This window comes from Anabrus simplex, chromosome 2 (assembly GCF_040414725.1).
Source record: "Anabrus simplex isolate iqAnaSimp1 chromosome 2, ASM4041472v1, whole genome shotgun sequence".
In the NCBI taxonomy this organism is placed as follows: Eukaryota; Metazoa; Arthropoda; class Insecta; order Orthoptera; family Tettigoniidae; genus Anabrus; species Anabrus simplex.
Window position 1 is genome coordinate 614713518 of NC_090266.1, and position 17933 is coordinate 614731450.

Consider the following 17933-nt stretch of genomic DNA (forward strand, 5'->3'; position numbering starts at 1 on the left):
CTGGACTTGTGCTATTTTAAGATTCAGTATTGACAAGAAGCTAATATGCTGCTTCACAAGATTCAGACTTTTTATTCACCAATTTTAATGTGTCCTTACCATATTTCTAATGATTTTATGTGTGACTGAAGATGTCCCATAAGAGGGCGAAACATGTATCACCGTAGTCTTATTAATAAAGATGATTACAGTATTGTAAAGGTGGAATTATAAATTTAAATTTTCACAAGTCGATATGGTTATTAGGTTGGGAATTCAACAGAGAAAGCGCACGTCACCCCTGTAGGAACTGGAAAGTTATTACAGTCAGCCTCATCTTCCAAGTCTGAATCCTCATCATGCTGCTGAGTCTTCATTATGTCTTCATTGCTCATTTCCTCAAAGGTAGACGATTGATGGTCTATAGATAAGAATTCTTCCATAGTTAAATGGTGTTCAACAGAGGCTTATTTGCACTTCCTCAGAAATCTTCAAGCAGAAAAGGCTTCAGTCCTATCTAGCCTAAACAACTTGCCAACCAAAGTCCATTGATTAGACTGACAAATGCGTATGGAAGGAACTTCAAAATGATGCCTTTAAGACCTGGACAAGGCACATCTTGAGAGGCAAGGGAGTCGTTCTGTACACATACGTCCCTCAAACGTATTCATGGGTGAGCAGTAGAAAGGGGATTTCGTGTTCCAATCAGTCACTACTGATCTGCATTTAGGGCAGTTGACCAGGTGGCAGATTACCTATCTGTTGTCTTCCTAGCCTTTTCTTAAATAAACGCAAAGAAATTGGAAAATTATTGAACATTTCCCTGGTAAGTTATTCCAATCTCTAACTCCCCTTCCTATAAACGAATATTTGCCCCAATTTGTCCTCTTGAATTCCAACTTTATCTTCATATTGTGATCTTTCCTACTTTTAAAGACACCACTCAACCTTATTCATCTACTGATGTCCTCCCACGTCATCTCTCCACTGACAGCTCGGAACATACCACATAATTGAGCAGCTCGTCTCCTTTCTCCCAGGTCTTCCCAGCCCTAACTTTGCAACATTTTTCTAATGCTACTCTATTGTGGGAAATCACCCAGAACAAATCAAGCTGCTTTTCGTTGGATTTTTCCAGTTCTTGAATCAAGTAATCCTGGTGAGGGTCCCATGCACTGGAACCATACTCTAGTTGGGGTCTTACCAGAGACTTATATGCCCTCTCCTTTACATCCTTACTACAACCCCTAAATACCCTTATAACCATGTGCAGAGATCTGTACCCTTTATTAACAATCACATTTATGTGATTAACCCCAATGAAGGTCTTTTCTTATATTAACACCTAGGTACTTGCAATGATCCCCAAAAGGAACTTTCACCTCATCAAAGCAGTAATTAAAACTGAGAGGACTTTTCCTATTTGTGAAACTCACAACCTGACTTTTAACCCCGTTTATCATCATAGCATTGCCCAACGTCCATCTCACAACACTATTGAGGTCACCCTGCAGCCGCTCACAATCTTGTAACTTATTTATTACTGTGTACAGAATAACATCGTTTGCAAACAGGCTTATCTCTGATTCCACTTCTTTACACATATCATCGATATATATAAGATAACAAAGGTCCAATAATACTGCCTTGAGGAATTCCCATCTTAATTATTACAGGGTCAGATAAAGCTTTACCTACTCTAATTCTCCGAGTTCTATTTTCTAGAAATATCGCCACCCATTCAGTCACTCTCTTTTCTAGTCCAGTAACTCTCAGTTTTGCCAGTAGTCTGCCATGATCTACCCTATCAAATGCAATACAGTCCATTTGGCCTCCTGAATCCAGGCTATCTGCATTATCTTGCTGAAATCCTACAAGCTGAGCTTCAAGTGGAATAACCTTTCCTAAACCCAAACTGCCCTCTGTCAAACCAGTTATTAATTTTGCAAACATGCCTAATATAATCAGAAAGAATGCTTTCCCAAAGCTTACGTGCAATGCATAACAAACTGACTGGCCTGTAATTTTCAGCTTTATGTCTATCACCCTGTCCTTTATACACAAGGGCTACTATTGCAACTCTCCATTCATTTGGTATAGCTCCTTCAACCAAACAATCATATATTTCAGATATGGTACTATATCTCAACCCATTGCCTTTAGTATATCCCCAGAAATCTTATCAGTTCCAGCTGCTTTTCTAGTTTTCAACTTTTGTATCTTACTGTAAATGTCATTGTTATCATAGGTAAATTTAATACTTCTGTAATATTACTCACCTCTCCTATCTGGACATTGTCCTTGTAACCAACAGTCTTTACATACTGCTGTCTGAATACTTCTGCCTTTTGAAGATCCTCGCATGCACGCTCCCCTTGTTCATTAATAATTCCTGGAATGTCCTTCTTTGAACCTGTTTCTGCCTTAAAGTACCTACACATACCCGTCCATTTTTCACTAAAATTTGTATGACCACCAATTATGCTTGGCATCATGTTATCCCTAGCTGACTTCTTTGCTAGATTCAATTTCCTAGTAAGTTCATTCAATTTCTCCCCCCCATACTTCTAATTTCTCCTTACTTCCATAACCATTTCGTTCCAACCTGCACCTCCTTCTTACTCTCTTTACTTCTCTGTTATATTATAGTGGATCTTTACCATTCCTTACCACCTTTAAAGGTACGAAGCTGTTTTCATATTCCTCAGCAATTGCATTAAACCCATCCCAGAGTCTGTTTACATTATTATTCACCATTTTCCAGTGATCATAGTTACTTTTTAAAAACTCCCTCATGCCTGTTTTATCAGCCATATTGTACTGCCTAATAGTCCTAATTTTAATACCTTCCTTTCTTTCACATTTATTTTTAACTACGACGAAAACAGCTTCGTGATCAGTAATACTATCTATTACTTCGGTTTCCCTATAGATCTCATCTAGTTTTATCAGCACCACATCCAAAATATTCTTCCCTCTAGTTGGTTCCATCACTTCCTGAATCAGGTGCCCTTCCCATATTAACTTATTTGCCATTTGTTGTTCATGTTTCTTGTCTTCACATTACCTTCCCAATTGACATTTGGTAAATTGAGATCACTGCTACTATCACATTCCTTTCCATATCATTTCCAACATAGCTGATTATCTTAATCAAATAATTCTGAATCAGCGTCAGCGCTCCCCTTTCCCGGTCTGTACACTCCAAAGACATCAAGTTGCCTATTATCTTTAGAGATGAGCTTTACGCCCTGAATTTCATGTTTTTCATCCTTAACTTTTTCGTAGCTTACAAGTTCTTCTTTCACCAGAATGAATACTCCCCCTCCTACCATTCCTATCCTACCCGTACGATACACACTCCAGTTCCGTGAGAATATTTCTTCATCCGTTATATTTTTCAGCCATGAATCAGCTCCTATTACAATATCTGGTAAGTATATATCTATTAAATTACTTAATTCGATTCCTTTGTTTATAATGCTTCTACAGTTGAGCACTAACATTTTTATGTCATCCCTACTTGATTTCCAGTTCCCTGTTCGCTTATCACCGGTCCACCGTTCCGAGTGGACCAGTGCTCTGAAGATGTCGTGCAACATCACTGTAGTTCGTACAATACCGGCTCAACGTTCCAGCACAACCCACTGCCATTTTCCAAATTACACTGAGATTGAAACTTTCGGACATGTGCTGGGCTCCTGCCCCAAAGGTGAATTGCTGGTGAATGTAAGACATCACAAAGTGTGAAGTGCTTCAGCCTCATCCTTGAGATAGTTAGAATGGGAAACCCATGAAGGGTACACTGTGAATCCTGTAAAGGGTCCTTTGGATGAGATGATATTTTCGCACTAAACCAGCACGCTGGGAAAGCTGTTGTATTAGATCCAGTAATTCACTTTGAAAGGGACCAACATCAGGCATCTGAAGTTGATGAGGAGAAGAGGTCCATCTACAAACCGTGTCTACCTTTCCTCTCTGATCGTTATCATGTTCCATCGAGAAACTGGTGTGTTATAGAACCATTGTTTGGCAGTAGGGGTGCTGTTGCTGCTGTTGTGCTGGAAACATATGAAAAGCCTTGGATTGTCTTTGATTTGTTTAAATGACATTGCATTAAACGTTATTAAGGACTCGCTTAAAAGTCTGCATCACCCTTTGTACTTCACATGAGAGAGTCAGTCCTATTGCTAAACTATACATAATGATACTCAACAATGCAAGTATTTGTGTTCTTGTTTCAGAACCCCCATGGTCACTTACTATTTGTATGCTGATATCTCTCTTGGAGAATAAATAAACACAGTTCTGAGTTCTTCAGCATTGTCTTCATCTAAGGAACTCTTCTGAGGAGGGATTAAACATGTATGGCTCTAGCAGTTCTGAATTGTTGTTGATGTAATTTCATCCCATGAATGCCATGAAGAGTGCATCCTTATGTGACAGATTGATTTGCACATCATTATGAAATTATGTAAGGCTGATTCTAAGGATAGTAGGCAACTTGATGTCTTTGGAGTGTACAGACCGAGAAAGGGTAGCACTGACACTGATTCAGAATTATTTGGTAAGATAATCAGCTGTGTGTGATATGATATTGAAAGGAACGTGATTGTAGCGCGAGATCTCAGTTTCAAGTATGAAGGATGAGTTCTCCACCTAATCAATACTTTATTTTACAGTGTCAATATTATTTACATAAAAAGACAGTACCGGTTTCGACCTGTAAATAGGTTATCTTTAGCTGCTACAGAACCTACTTAATAGCGACTGTACAGAATAAATACTAATAAAATTAATATTAAAGCAGGATGCCATTAAATAAACATGAATGCCACTATTCTAAAATTACTTAATGTTAAGATATATACATATGATACAGTTTTGAGGTTAAGGGACTATTTTCCTGGCCCTATGATTTCTTACATATTTCAAAAGTTACATTTACTGAGGTTGGAATTGGATACCGTTCTTAGAGTTTCTCAAGAATCACCGACATTCAGGTGTCAAGTTATCTGTGTTAAATGCCAATATTATGTCCAACGGTTTATGAGATTTTTAAAGTGCATTGTTGTGCTGAAAATATGCGGGGGCGTCGTGTTCTTTAGAATAAGAGGTTCAGCAACCAGTTCACAGACACATAGCTATACTCAGTGTATATCACTGCTGAAAAATATGTTAGTGAGTGCCACTATTCTAAAAAATACTTAACATTAAGATAAATACATATGGTACAGTTTTGGAGTTGAAGGGTTTTAAACTGGCCCCATGATTACTACATATTACAAAAGTTCTATTTGCTGAGGTTGAAATTGGATACAATTCTTAGAGTTTATGGAGAATCACTGACATTCTGGTGTCAGGCTCAGATATCTAATGTTAAATGCTATTACAATGTCCAACGGTTATTCAAAGTGCATTGTTGGGCCGCAAATATGCGGGGACGTCGTGTTCATTAGAATAAGAGGTTTAGTAACCTGTTTGCAGATACATAACTCTTTCTCAGTGTATATCAATGATAAAAAACAAGCTAGTTTATATTAGACTTCCTTATTGAGTTTTACATTGCTGTGCGCGACATATTGAAATCGATGAAAGTGAGTTGTGGGTGCTCCTCTCTTCATACTTGCGTTCCCTCAGGTAATTTTAAAAAATCTGAGAAAGAAGAAAAGGAAGGTAGGTATTAGAATAACTGATTGAGAGTGCCTGTTAAATAGGTTGTGTGTACGATGTGTGTGTACGTATGAGCTGGACATGACCTTGAGCATAGTTAGGAGTGTTCTGCACATTGTTGCGTGTACATCATGTGGCTGTCGTAGCGTTGAGAAAGAGAGGTGGTGGGGAGGGGGAAGCAGCTTGTGGAGGGGGTGGTGTCGAGTGGGGCGTGTATGGGCCCTTGTTTGCTGATTCTTTTTAAATATGTGTCTTTTAGAATGGGTATGGCTGTGTTGAAAAGGATGTTTATCTGCAATTTAGAATTAGCGTATTGGTCCATGTTGATGTAAAAATCTTCCATTATATTGAGCAATGGGCCTGTGGCTGTGTGTCTGTGAACTGGTTGCTGAACCTCTTATTCTAAGGAACACGATGCCCCCGCATATTTTCAGCACAACAATGCACTTTGAACATCTCATAAACCGTTGGACATAATATTGGCATTTAACACAGATAACTTGACACCTGAATGTTGCTGATTCTTGAGAAACTCTAAGAATGGTATCCAATTCCAACCTCAGTAAATGTAATTTTTGAAATTTTTGAAATCTTAGGGCCTGGGAAATAGCCCCTTAACCCCAAAACTGTACTGTATGTATATATCTTAACATTAAGTAATTTTAGAATAGTGGCATTCATGTTTATTTAATGGCATCCTGCTTTAATATTAATTTTAGTAGTATTTATTCTATACAGTCGCTATTAAGTAGGTTCTCTAGCAGCTGAAGATGACCTATTTACAGGTCGAAACCGGTACTGTCTTTTTATGTAAATAGTATTGACACTATATAAAATAAAGTATTGATTAGGTGGAGAACTCATACTTGTACTTGAACTGTCAATACGGACCATGAAACTAATAGATTATAGATCTCAATTTACCGAGTGTCAGTTGGGAAGGTAATACGAATGACAGGAAGCATGACCAACTAACGGCAAATAAGTTAATATGAGAAGGACAGCTGATTTAGAAAGTCATGGAACCAACTCGAGGGAAGAATATTCTGGATGTGGTGCTGGTAAAACCAGGTGAACTCTATAGAGAAACCGAAGTAATAGATGGCATTAGTGATCACAAAGCTGTTTTTGTTATAGTTAAAAATAAATGTGATAGAAAGGAAGGTCTTAAAATGTAGGACTATTAGGCAGTACCATATGGCTGATAAAACAGTCATGAGGGTTTTTTTAAAAGTAGCTATGATTGTTGGAAAACTGTAAATAAAAACTAAAGACAATGGTTTGGGATATAGTATCATATCTAAAGAACTTATTTGATTATTGTTTGCATGAAGGAGCTATACCAAATGAATGGAGAGTTGCTATAGTAGCCCCTGTGTATAAAGGAAAGGGTGATAGACATAAAGCTGAAAATTACAGGCCAGTAAGTTTGACATGCGTTGCATGTAAACTTCGGGAGAGCATTCTTTCTTATTATATTAGACATGTTTGCAAAATAAATAACTGGTTCGATAGAAGGCAGTTCAGTTTTAGGAAAGGTTATTCCACTGAAGCTCAACTTGTAGGATTCCAGCAAGATAAAGCATGTATCTTGGATTCAGGAGGTCAAATGGGCTGTATTGCGATTGACCTGTCTAAGGCATTTTGATAAAGTGGATCATGGAAGACTACTGGCAAAAATGTGTGCAGTAGAACTAGACAAAAGAGTGACTGAATGGGTGGCTATATTTCTAGAAAATAGATCTCAGAGAATTGGAGTAGGCGAAGCTTTATCTGACCCTGTGATAATTAAGAGGGGAATTCCTCAAGGCAGTATTATTGGATCTTTGTTTTCTTATATATATGAATGATATGAGTAAAGAAGTGGGATCAGAGATGTTGCGGCTGATGTTATTCTGTATAGGGTAATAAATAAGTTACAAGATTGTGAGCAACAGCAAAGTGAACTTGATGTTGTGAGATGGACAGTACGCAGTGGTATGATGATAAACAAGGTTTAAAGTCAGGTTGTAAGCTTCACAAGTAGGAAAAGTCCTCTCAGGTTTAGTTACTGCATTGATGGGGTGAAAGTTCCTTATAGGAATCATTGTAAGTGCCTAGATGTTAATATAAGGTAAGATCTTCATTGGGGTAATCACATAAATGGGATTGTAAATAAAGGGTACAGACCTCTGCACATGGTTATGCAGATGTTTAGGGGTTGTAGTAAGGATATAAAGGTGACGGCATATAAATCTTGGGTAATACCACAATTAGAGTATGGTTCCAGTGTATGGGACCCTCACCAGGATTACTTGATTCAAGAACTGGAAAAAATCTAAAGAAAAGCAGCTCGATTTGTTCTGGGTTATTTCCGACAAAAGAGTAGCATTACAAAAATTTTGCTAAATTTGGACTGGGAAGACTTGGGAGAAAGAAGACGAGCTGCTCGACTTAGTGGTATGTTTACACAAGGAGTATTTTATTACACCGCCTATTCAATACAATCCACTGTTGCACAGTTAAATGAACAGATGAATGAAAGAGATCGATGAGTTCATGAGACTACTCAGTTTTTTTGACAACAACTATTTCACATTTATAAGTAATGAAAGTAGGATGCAATAGCCTGCCGACTGGAAAGTTTGTACTGTATTCACAAACCACATGTTTCCCTTGAAGGGATATGACTGCTCTCTTAATTTTAATTCCCAAGGACACTGCCGTACTGTAACAACTGAATGAACACTGGACAGTACAGTAGAATTTGTGTCCATAGTTACCTAAATAATGTGTAAATACCCCTCCCAGCCTTGTGTCCTATCTCTAAACTTTTATTGTTTATTTTTGCAATTCTTCACTAATTTTAAATCCTAAATAAGCCTTGACAGTGAACAGGAATTCGGAAAGTTCGAAGCTTGAAGCAGAAGGCTTACTCCGCTGCCTCCAGTAGAAGAGGTGGTTCTGAGCACTGTAAACCTCCCCCTGATAGCCATTGTTGTCAGTTTTATAGCAAATCCAGGAAATCTCACTGGGCCGAGCTGAGTGGCTCAGATGGTTGAAGCGCTGGCCTTCTGTCCTCAACTTGGCAGGTTCAATCCTGGCTCAGTCCGGTGGTATTTGAAGGTACTCAAATACGTCAGCCTTATGTCAGTAGATTTACTGGCGCGTAAAAGAACTCCTGCGGGATTAAATTCTGGCACCTCAGCATTTCCGAAAACTATAAAAGTAGTTAGTGGGACGTAAAGCCAGTAACATTATTATTATTATAAATCTCACTGGCCATGTTTTATAACAGTTACATGGCATACCCTTTGATGTATGTTAGCACCAAGTGAATTGGCACAGTGACGAGGTTTGTCGTGTATTTAGCATACAAACAGATCTGTTTGCAAGTACTTCTTGGCACAATGCACAGTGCATTGCGGGCACATTAACGGGGAGCACTGTATCTTATTATAGTCTTTGCTGAGAAATGTGATAATAGAGGGAATCTTATTTTTCCACTGAATTCAGCATTCTGTAATTGAATAAATCCACTCATTGACAATATTATATACAAGAACAGTGTTTTCCCTAGGGCCTTTTTAATGGGCGAACCAAACTGCCGTTTCTACAGACTGCCCGGCTAACGTAACCTAGATATGTGCTAGTTACATGATTCTTCTTATTCATCCATTCCCTTTTCCAGATTCTCTCTGGGTAGAGTAGTGTACCAAAGCCCTCCACCTTACTCGATTTTTCCACTATTCCTCTTCTAGTACTTTATTGCCATCAACTCCTCTATTTGCAATACAGTCCACAACAGAGCTCCTTCTCATTCTAGGCCGTCCCTTAGGCCTCTTTCCAGTCTCTCTATATAGTCTGCTAGTTACATAATATTAATACATAATGAGTCATTGGGAGCTCCAAATTCAAATGTGAGTACTGTAAAACTTCGATAAATCTTCATTATTGTCAGCATAATTGCATCAGTTACACCAGAGTTTAAATGTTTAGCTTGACTAACACATAGTGTCATGTGTAACGGTGTCTGGATTATCTCGAAATCACATGCGAGCGCTCAATTCCGTATGTCACAAACCCGTATGGCACTCCACAGCAACAAAGTTGTAACATAGTGCTACAAGTTTCTGAACAAGCAGTAAAACACTACAAGTTCAAAACACTCTGTTGTGTCTTGTTTGTGATAATAACACTAAAATAGTTCAATTTTGGAGTTAATGTTTACCTGTTTATTGTTAATGTCCTTAGGGAAATAAATTGAATTTTTATCATATATTTTTACCTACTATTCCCTACCCGGTTGATGAGAATTTCTGGGGAGGACACTGAAGAAAGAAGATTAAATTTATTGGCCAGCATGAGGGAGCTATTGCCGAATGCACAGGAGCCATTTTCCAGCAGCATCGAACGAGTTAGCTGTGTGGTTAGGGTTGTGCAGCTGTGAATTTGCATTTGGGAGATAGTGGGTTTGAACCCCATTGTCAGAAGCCCTGAAGATGGTTTTCCTTGATTTCCCACTTTCACACCAGGCAAATCCTGGGACTGTACCTTAATTAAGGCCAAGTCACTTCTTTCCCACTCCTGACCCTTTCCTATCCCATCATCACCATAAGACCTATCTGTGTCGTATGATGTTGTAAAGCAAGTTGTAAAAAAAAAATTATTTCCTGCAAGATGATACTTTTCTCCCCATAACTTCTGTTTCTGTGGAGTGTTGACATCATGTTCCAACACTTCCTCACATATTTTCATTACCTGTGAAGTAATTTCCAGCAATGCAGTATGAAAGCTCAGAAAGTAGATCATTTAGAAGAAGGCTCAATCCATGTCTTTGCAGTACTTACATTCAGTGAGTGCTTTCCCTAACTTCTTAAATAATTGAGGTTTCGCGTGTCGTTGCTTCGGAGAGGATCTCCTGGGTTTGAAAATAGTGTTAACCAATTAATTTCTATTATATAGGGTCTATATGAAACTCCGTTAAACGGTAATATATAAATAGATCAGTCTTATAATTTAGCAATTGATCAGTCACTAGTTGCAAATAATTGCATAATTTATGCAACCGTTAACTTGCTACTTAACGTCCAAGTTTTATCTTTCATTAATTTCTTCTGCCAAAAGAAAATCAGTCACTCGAGCTCTAATGGTTTTCAGCATCTTTCTTTTTCTACTGTCTTTAACTTGGCACATCAATTCCTCTTCTATGTATGTCAGTGTTATTGTTCAGGTTGAAGGTAGTCTTCTGCTACAAACATAGAGCTCTGTTATTGTGCAAGTGTTTAGTGCTTAGTTGTCACTCCTGTTGATGTGCAATTTTGAATTATTTTGTGATCTCTGTACCTCTGCACTTTTTTCTTATACATAGACATACAAATTTTATCATTTTCAAAGAATTGAGGAAGATGTCTTCAGTTTAGTTTTCTAGAAAGCTATACCTGATTTTTCACATGTACTTCCTTTTGCATATCATGATTAACATTTCAGTTCATATACATAAGGGCTGTTAAGAGGGCAGGCTTTATGTTGAGATGAAGCCATTGGATGCCTGAAGTCTTATGCTGATTTTTATCCTGTGAAGAAGGTGTTTTGTAGTGTGTTTTTTCATTATATTCTCTGTTTGCTGCTGCATTTTGTTCTTAAAGGCCATCATAAAATGAATCTTATAAAAGAGTTCTTGTTGAACCTTGTAGAAGCAAGTATTCCTTTTTCTGCAGATATTTGTTCTATTGTACTTAGCATTGTCACTAAATTAACAATTTATTTGAAAATAAAATGTAATATGTATTATATTTTTAAAATGATTCTTACACAGCTAAATTTCTGCAGCTATGTGTAAGACATAGTCCTTTTTTCAAGTTCGCAGAATAAATGAGTTTTATGTTTTTTATGCCATTTCTTCACAGAAACACCCCTTGAAAATGAATCAATTTAACCGGCAAAATCCGGCCCAATGGCTTAACAGCCTAGCTCAGATGAAACAGAAAGGGGGCCCAGGTGTCATGAAAGGCCTTCCTGGAAGTTTTCAAGGCCAAAACTTGGTGGGAGAAATGGGAACAAGTCCTGGTTCAGGAAGTGGAATGGGGATTTGGAATCAGGTATGAGTAGAACAATTATAGTTATATTCAGAGTACGTAATTCATTAGCATTTGCTATTTGAAGAAAAAAAGCTAACTAGGAAGGAAAGTAAGTGCACGGAGGTGATTGAAATGAATCGTTTCTGGTTGAATTTATAATTTGACTGTAGAATCGGAGATTTGTTTTCTGGATCTCTGATTGCATTCTTGGAGTACTTTTGAATTCCTTTCACCTGAATTTATAAAAGTGACTTGTGCTTAAAGTATTTGTGATCTCCTTTTCCATTGTATACTACTTCCTAATACAAATACGAATTCTCTCACCTTAGACTCATAAGTTGTATGTATTGTCGTCATCTACATTTATCTCCTCAACATTATTTTCATACCCCAATATTTGGTTTATGTTGGGAGTAAGGTATCTCTTTGTACTTGCTGTAAATTGTTGCTTAAAAGAAATGGATGTTTAAAGTTATTTCTCATTTACACTCTTAAAAGTTTGCATGATTACCTTTCGTTACTCTTAATCTCTTCTCTACTGTGGCCATCATCTTAGTATGTTCTGTGTAGAAGTATTGGTGTTGTATGGTGGGAACTTGAGCCATTTTCTTATTCCTTTGAAAATAATATTTTGCATTATCTGTGGAGCCCATTAAATTAGGCATGAAATTTGTTAGTTGGAAGGCTCCAAGTTTGCACTAGTCTCGGTAGCATTTCATTGTTTCTTATTTCCTCTAAGCTATAGGATATAGGTTGTATTTTGCATAAAATGCTAAATTTTTCTGTTAATGCTGTACATTGAATTAATCAGTCTGACAGTTATGTACCTTCAGCTGGCCTGAGAAAAATCAGTCGGATTCACAAGCTTTGTATTTCTTGTGATTAATAATGAATGAATGAATAACATAAATAAGTACATTTGGAATCATGTGTACATTTAGAATTATGTAGCCGATTTTTAAACATTTGTAGAGTTCTGTACAGGAAATAATTTAAATATCAAACACAAATTTATAGTTTGGTTATCCTAGATGGCTAGTAAAAGTATGGTCAATGAATATCCGAGACATTGGAATGGACAGATCCTGTATATTGTTTTGAAGTTATGTAGCACCGTTGTTTTTGTCTGTAATTAGAACTATTGGGAAAAGAATTGTTTATTGGTTTATATTTTATGCAAGTAATTGAAGTAATGTTCATGGTTAAACAGTGGCTTCACACCCAATATAAGGAAGTTACAAACTCAGTCAATATAGTGAGTTTTTCTGGGGGTTACATTTTCATTTCAGCAATGTTTCCTAAGGGATGGAAAAAGAGTTTATCCAGTTTAACACTGTTGCTATGGATAGCAACAAAAGCAAGTGATCACCATAGCAGTCATCGGATACCCTGTTGACATTTTTATATCCATGTGATGATCATTAATTCAGTGCTTGGAGTATATGTCCATAAGGTAATCATTAATTCTAAGTTATATTGCTTGTCACCTGTTCAGCTGATACAGTTTCAGTTTACCAGTCATCACTGCCCAAAGCAGTGGTGACAATAATGAGTTCACTGTATATAGAACAAGCTGACTGTGACAGACTTTATTGTCGTAACCCCCTCACTAGCAAGAACTAGAACAGTGTTACTTCAGCAATGAAAGGTTCTGTCTAGAAAATTGTTACCCAAGGTGTTATGTCAGGTCCTGTATTACACTAGATCAGTGGTAGCCAAGTTGTTGAGCAGCAAACCATGAATGGTGCCCTTTGGCAATCTTTATCTATGCTCACTGTAACAGATGTTATTGTGGTAAGCCCCCCCTCTCCAACAAGAATTAGAGCAGAGTTGCACAGCTGGGTGTCTGTTGGGACAAGCCCAGTGCGGATGAGCTGGCTTGTCTGAAATGCAAGCAGCTATGTGCCAAGTGTATAAACAGAGTCAGGAAAAAGAGTGAATTCACTTGTCTCAGCACAGGAGCAGTGACGTTTGAATGTGCCTGCAAAGGTTTCCACCATTTTCAATGAAATTCTTGTTGGACACTAAAGAGGGGTCCAAAAATATGTACTCACTGTTTGATAGTCCATATCATCTGACTAATTTGACTTGCAGGTACAATTTTGGGCACTGAGAAGGAGTAATGTTATATGTTTGAAACGACCACCAGCCTCTTCTAAACAACAGTAGATGGCACCGAACTGCAGACTGAATTACAGCTGTCTGTGTATCTGGCGAAATGACAGCCCATAATGTTACAATTTCTCTGCATGAAAGTTAGGATTTACAGGAGACCATTAGACACGATTGTGGCGGACAGTACCATTAAGTTTGAATTGCACGTTGTCAGCCCGCACAAATTTCCCTCTCTCTCTCTCGTGCTCGATATCAACAGACATGGGTTAATTTTCCTATATTTGCACATTCAAAGAAAACTACGACGTTTCTAGAGTTTTTGAAAGTAGTATGTGAAACTGATCATCATATTTCTTCAGTGCTTCGATCTATAGAGATCTTTTGCCCCTACTTGTACCATATGGTATGAATCTGCGTGTACTTGGATTTGCAGAAGCGTAGTGTGTTGAATGTGATTAAAGTAACGTTAAGGATGACACAAACACCCAGGCCAGGGATATTAATCATTTACAATTTAAAAACCCCTGACCCGGCCGGGAATCGAACCCGGGGCCGCTGGGTGACAGGCAGACGCGTTGCCTCCTACACTGTGAGGCCAGACATGTACAATGATAATAGCTAGCCTCTGAATGGTGAGTTTCAGCATTGTGGGTTTGAATCCCACAGTTGGCAGCCCTGGAGATAGTTTTCCATGGTTTTGTCACTTTCACATCTTAAATAAGGCCATGGCAATGAGTACAGACAACTAATTTTGTACATTGTGAGTTATATTGAAAATTAACTGGATTTCTGTCTACTGGACATAAGAAAAATAACACTGCTTCCATAATACTGTAATGAATATTCACTGATCATTAACCTTCATGGCCTGTGACATAACAACATTACTGTCCGTTAAGCACACACACAGATTGCCTGCCTGCCCACTTATATGCTGTGTACCCATGGGATGAAAAGCCCAGCGTGAGCAAGACTGAACTAGAAGGTAGATGACATCTACTGACATTTCTGTACAACTGACAGCCTTTGCCCTTTAGCAGAGAAGTAATCTGATAGACAGATAGATAGATAGATAGATAGATAGATAGATAGATAGATAGATAGATAGATAGATAGATAGATAGATAGATAGATGGATGGGATTCACTTTGTGGTGCACACATGAATTCCCTGGAATACCTATTAGGTTGACAACGTTGCTTTCACAGACTTACTAATTTTGGCTATAAGTGCATTATACAGGGTGTAGTGGAAATAAATGAAGTTCATTAGACTGGTGGTAGATTAGGCCATTTTATCAAATTATGTCCTAAATATTTTAGGATATCTTTAAATTTAAAACCAAGTTATATAAAGTCAATATTTTTAGGTTTTCAATAATTCTTCAGGTGTCAGCAGCAAACTATTTTACATCTGCAGTAGCTAGAATAGGTTGGGGTGGGGCAAGGTCGGTGAGGGGAAGTAGTTGCATACTCCAAGCACGACTTTGCCTGTGCACAGGTGAGGAGAGGAGGTAGTTGACCGATCATCTGATGTGAGAATAGTGCTGTCGTTTTGGAAAATCCCTACGTAAAGAAATTGTTATTGTTGCAACCTCATATAAAAGATTGTGATATTTTGACTGGTAGTAGTAAATAGCCTACCTAGTGATTGATTGATTGATTGATTGATTGATTGATTGATTGATTGATTGATTGATTGATTGATTGATTGATTGATTGATTGATTGATTGATTGATTGATTGATTGATTGATTGATTGATTTAAAGAACAAAATCATTTTGATTATCAGACCTGGTGTGAAGCATGTTTGAAAACATATGTTAATGTGTTATCTGCTGAGCGCTGTCCTACATTTGTTGCATGATTTTAACAACATTTGAACGCAGGTTTACGATTATAGATTTACACTCCATTTAATACTATTACAATAGCAAGTATACGTATTTACATATAAAAATACATTACAATCACAGTACCAGTTTCGATCCTGTTAGGGATCATCTTCAGCTTTTAGTGTATCGGTATTACTAATGGTTCAAATAGTAAGAACATAAATTAAAACATTACTCTGCCTAAGACTGTTGTATACAATCCTAGGTAATAATAATAATAATAATAAATGATACAAATTAAAATAGTAATTTCATTAATTTGAAATATTGTTCTGCTTGATGTTCACAGTTCTAATAATATTGGTTACACTTTCTTTTATTTTATGTCACTAATAAGGTAGATTATGAAACCTTGTTTGTACCACTCAAATATGTGTGTTTTACTTGGATGAGATTTTGTGATGAATATATCTCTTTAAAATTTATGATGAATTCATAAATTATGTCAACGGCCGTAGCCGTGTTGAAACACCGGAATCCGTGAGATCTCCGAAGTTAAGGATCATTGGGCGTGGTCAAGATTTGGATGGGTTGCTACGTACCATTGGGGGGGTAAGGATATGGAGGAGCGGAAAGGAACTGGCCACCCTACCGCGCGAAAATTCCGGCTTAGGCACACCTCTGCGGAGGTTTGGACCTGCCTTCGAGCAGAATACACCCTTACCTTACCATAAATTATGTTGGTGTTCATTAGTGTTGAAGTAAAATGGGGTTCAAAATACAAAGAAGCCATGAAACTTAAATTTGTCGTTTTAGTATTGTGTTGGCCTCTTGCTGATGATTATTGCGTTTTGAATAGCCTTGATTAGGAGAGAACGTCACTAGGTACTCGTTAATCATAGTGGCCGAAATACTTGTGAACTGTGAAAAAATTGTGTTAGAGGGTGTCTGTCGAATTGTGAAGCAGTGTAGGAATGTTATTTACGTGACTTACTCTCTCAATTCCTGGGCTGATTCCCGGTGGTCTTGTTGATGGTGTTCTGTGTATTGCTTCTTTTTTGTAGAGAGCTGATTTTGGGAGTGTGCGAAGGGAGGGGAAGAGAATATGGGAGGGGCAGTTCTGAGCACATGTTTTAGGTGTTGATTAGTGATTTTGTTCAAATAATGGTTGTTGATTAAAGGTATGGTGGCATCATAAAGAATGTAATTTTTTCAGTTATTTAGTTCAGATTATTGTTTAAGTTGGTGTATTGATCCAGATGTATGTAGTATTCTTCGGTAATGTTGTGCATGGTACCTGTGGATATTATTTGAAGAATTTTCATCTGACTTTTGATGTTGGAAAAATTATGTTTAGAGTCAAGCATGTGTTGCCCCATAGAAGAGACGTGGTTATGTTTGGTGGCATTAATATGTTCGGAGTAACAGGTGTTAAAACTCTTACTTGTTTCCCCAATGAAACTTGCCTTACAGTTTACACATTCCAATCTATAAATACCTGAGTTATTGTATTTATTACTTTTATGGACAGATTTTGTATTGTGAAAGAAAGATGCATTGTTGTTAGAGGTTTCAAATGCTTTTCTCATGGTATGTCTTTTAAACAAGTTAATAATGTGATGGATACTATTGTGTTTATCTTGTCTAATTAATTTAGAATTTGGTTTTTCGTATTTGCCCTTGAATGGTGTAAACAAATTTTAAACCCCATTTTATTTCAACATTAATGAATAATATTATCATTTATGAATTCATCACCAATTTTAAACATATATACTCACCACAAAATCTCATCTAAGTAATTTTATTGATTCATGTTTTTGCTAGTTTGACCGTTAGTGTTATTGATATACTAAGATCTGAAGATGATCCATGACAGGATAGAAATTGGTACTACACACCCCGGCGAGTTGGCCGTGAGGTTAGGAGCATGTAACTGTGAGCTTGCATCCGGGAGATAGTGGGATCGAGCCCCACTGTCGGCAACCCTGTAGATGGTTTTCCGTGGTTTCCCATTTTCACACAAGGCAAATGCTGGGGCTGTATCTTAATTCAGTCCACGGCCGATTCCTTCCCACTTCTAGGCCTTTCCTATCCCATCATCGCGATAAGACCTATCTGTGTTGGTGCGACATAAAACAAATTGGAAAAAACCATAAAAGTAGTTAGTGTGTTTAAAACCATTATTATTATTATTATTATTATTATTATTATTATTATTATTATTGTTGTTGTTGTTGTTGTTGTTGTTGTTGTTGTTGTTATTGTTATG

General features: G+C 37.4%; 1 protein-coding gene across 2 annotated transcripts in view; it reads left to right on the plus strand.

Moving 5' to 3' along the window:
* The window catches only part of lgs (legless), a 381497-nt gene that overhangs the window by 188746 nt on the left and 174818 nt on the right, over positions 1-17933 (plus strand). Inside the window, exon 6 of one of the 2 annotated variants that reach the window (XM_067141019.2) lies at positions 11541-11732. The exons of the other annotated variant lie outside the window; for it this stretch is intronic. Within the exon in view, the coding sequence (XP_066997120.2) occupies positions 11541-11732 (192 nt within the window). The remainder of the gene's footprint in view (positions 1-11540; positions 11733-17933) is intronic. 2 annotated transcript variants of the gene reach the window in all.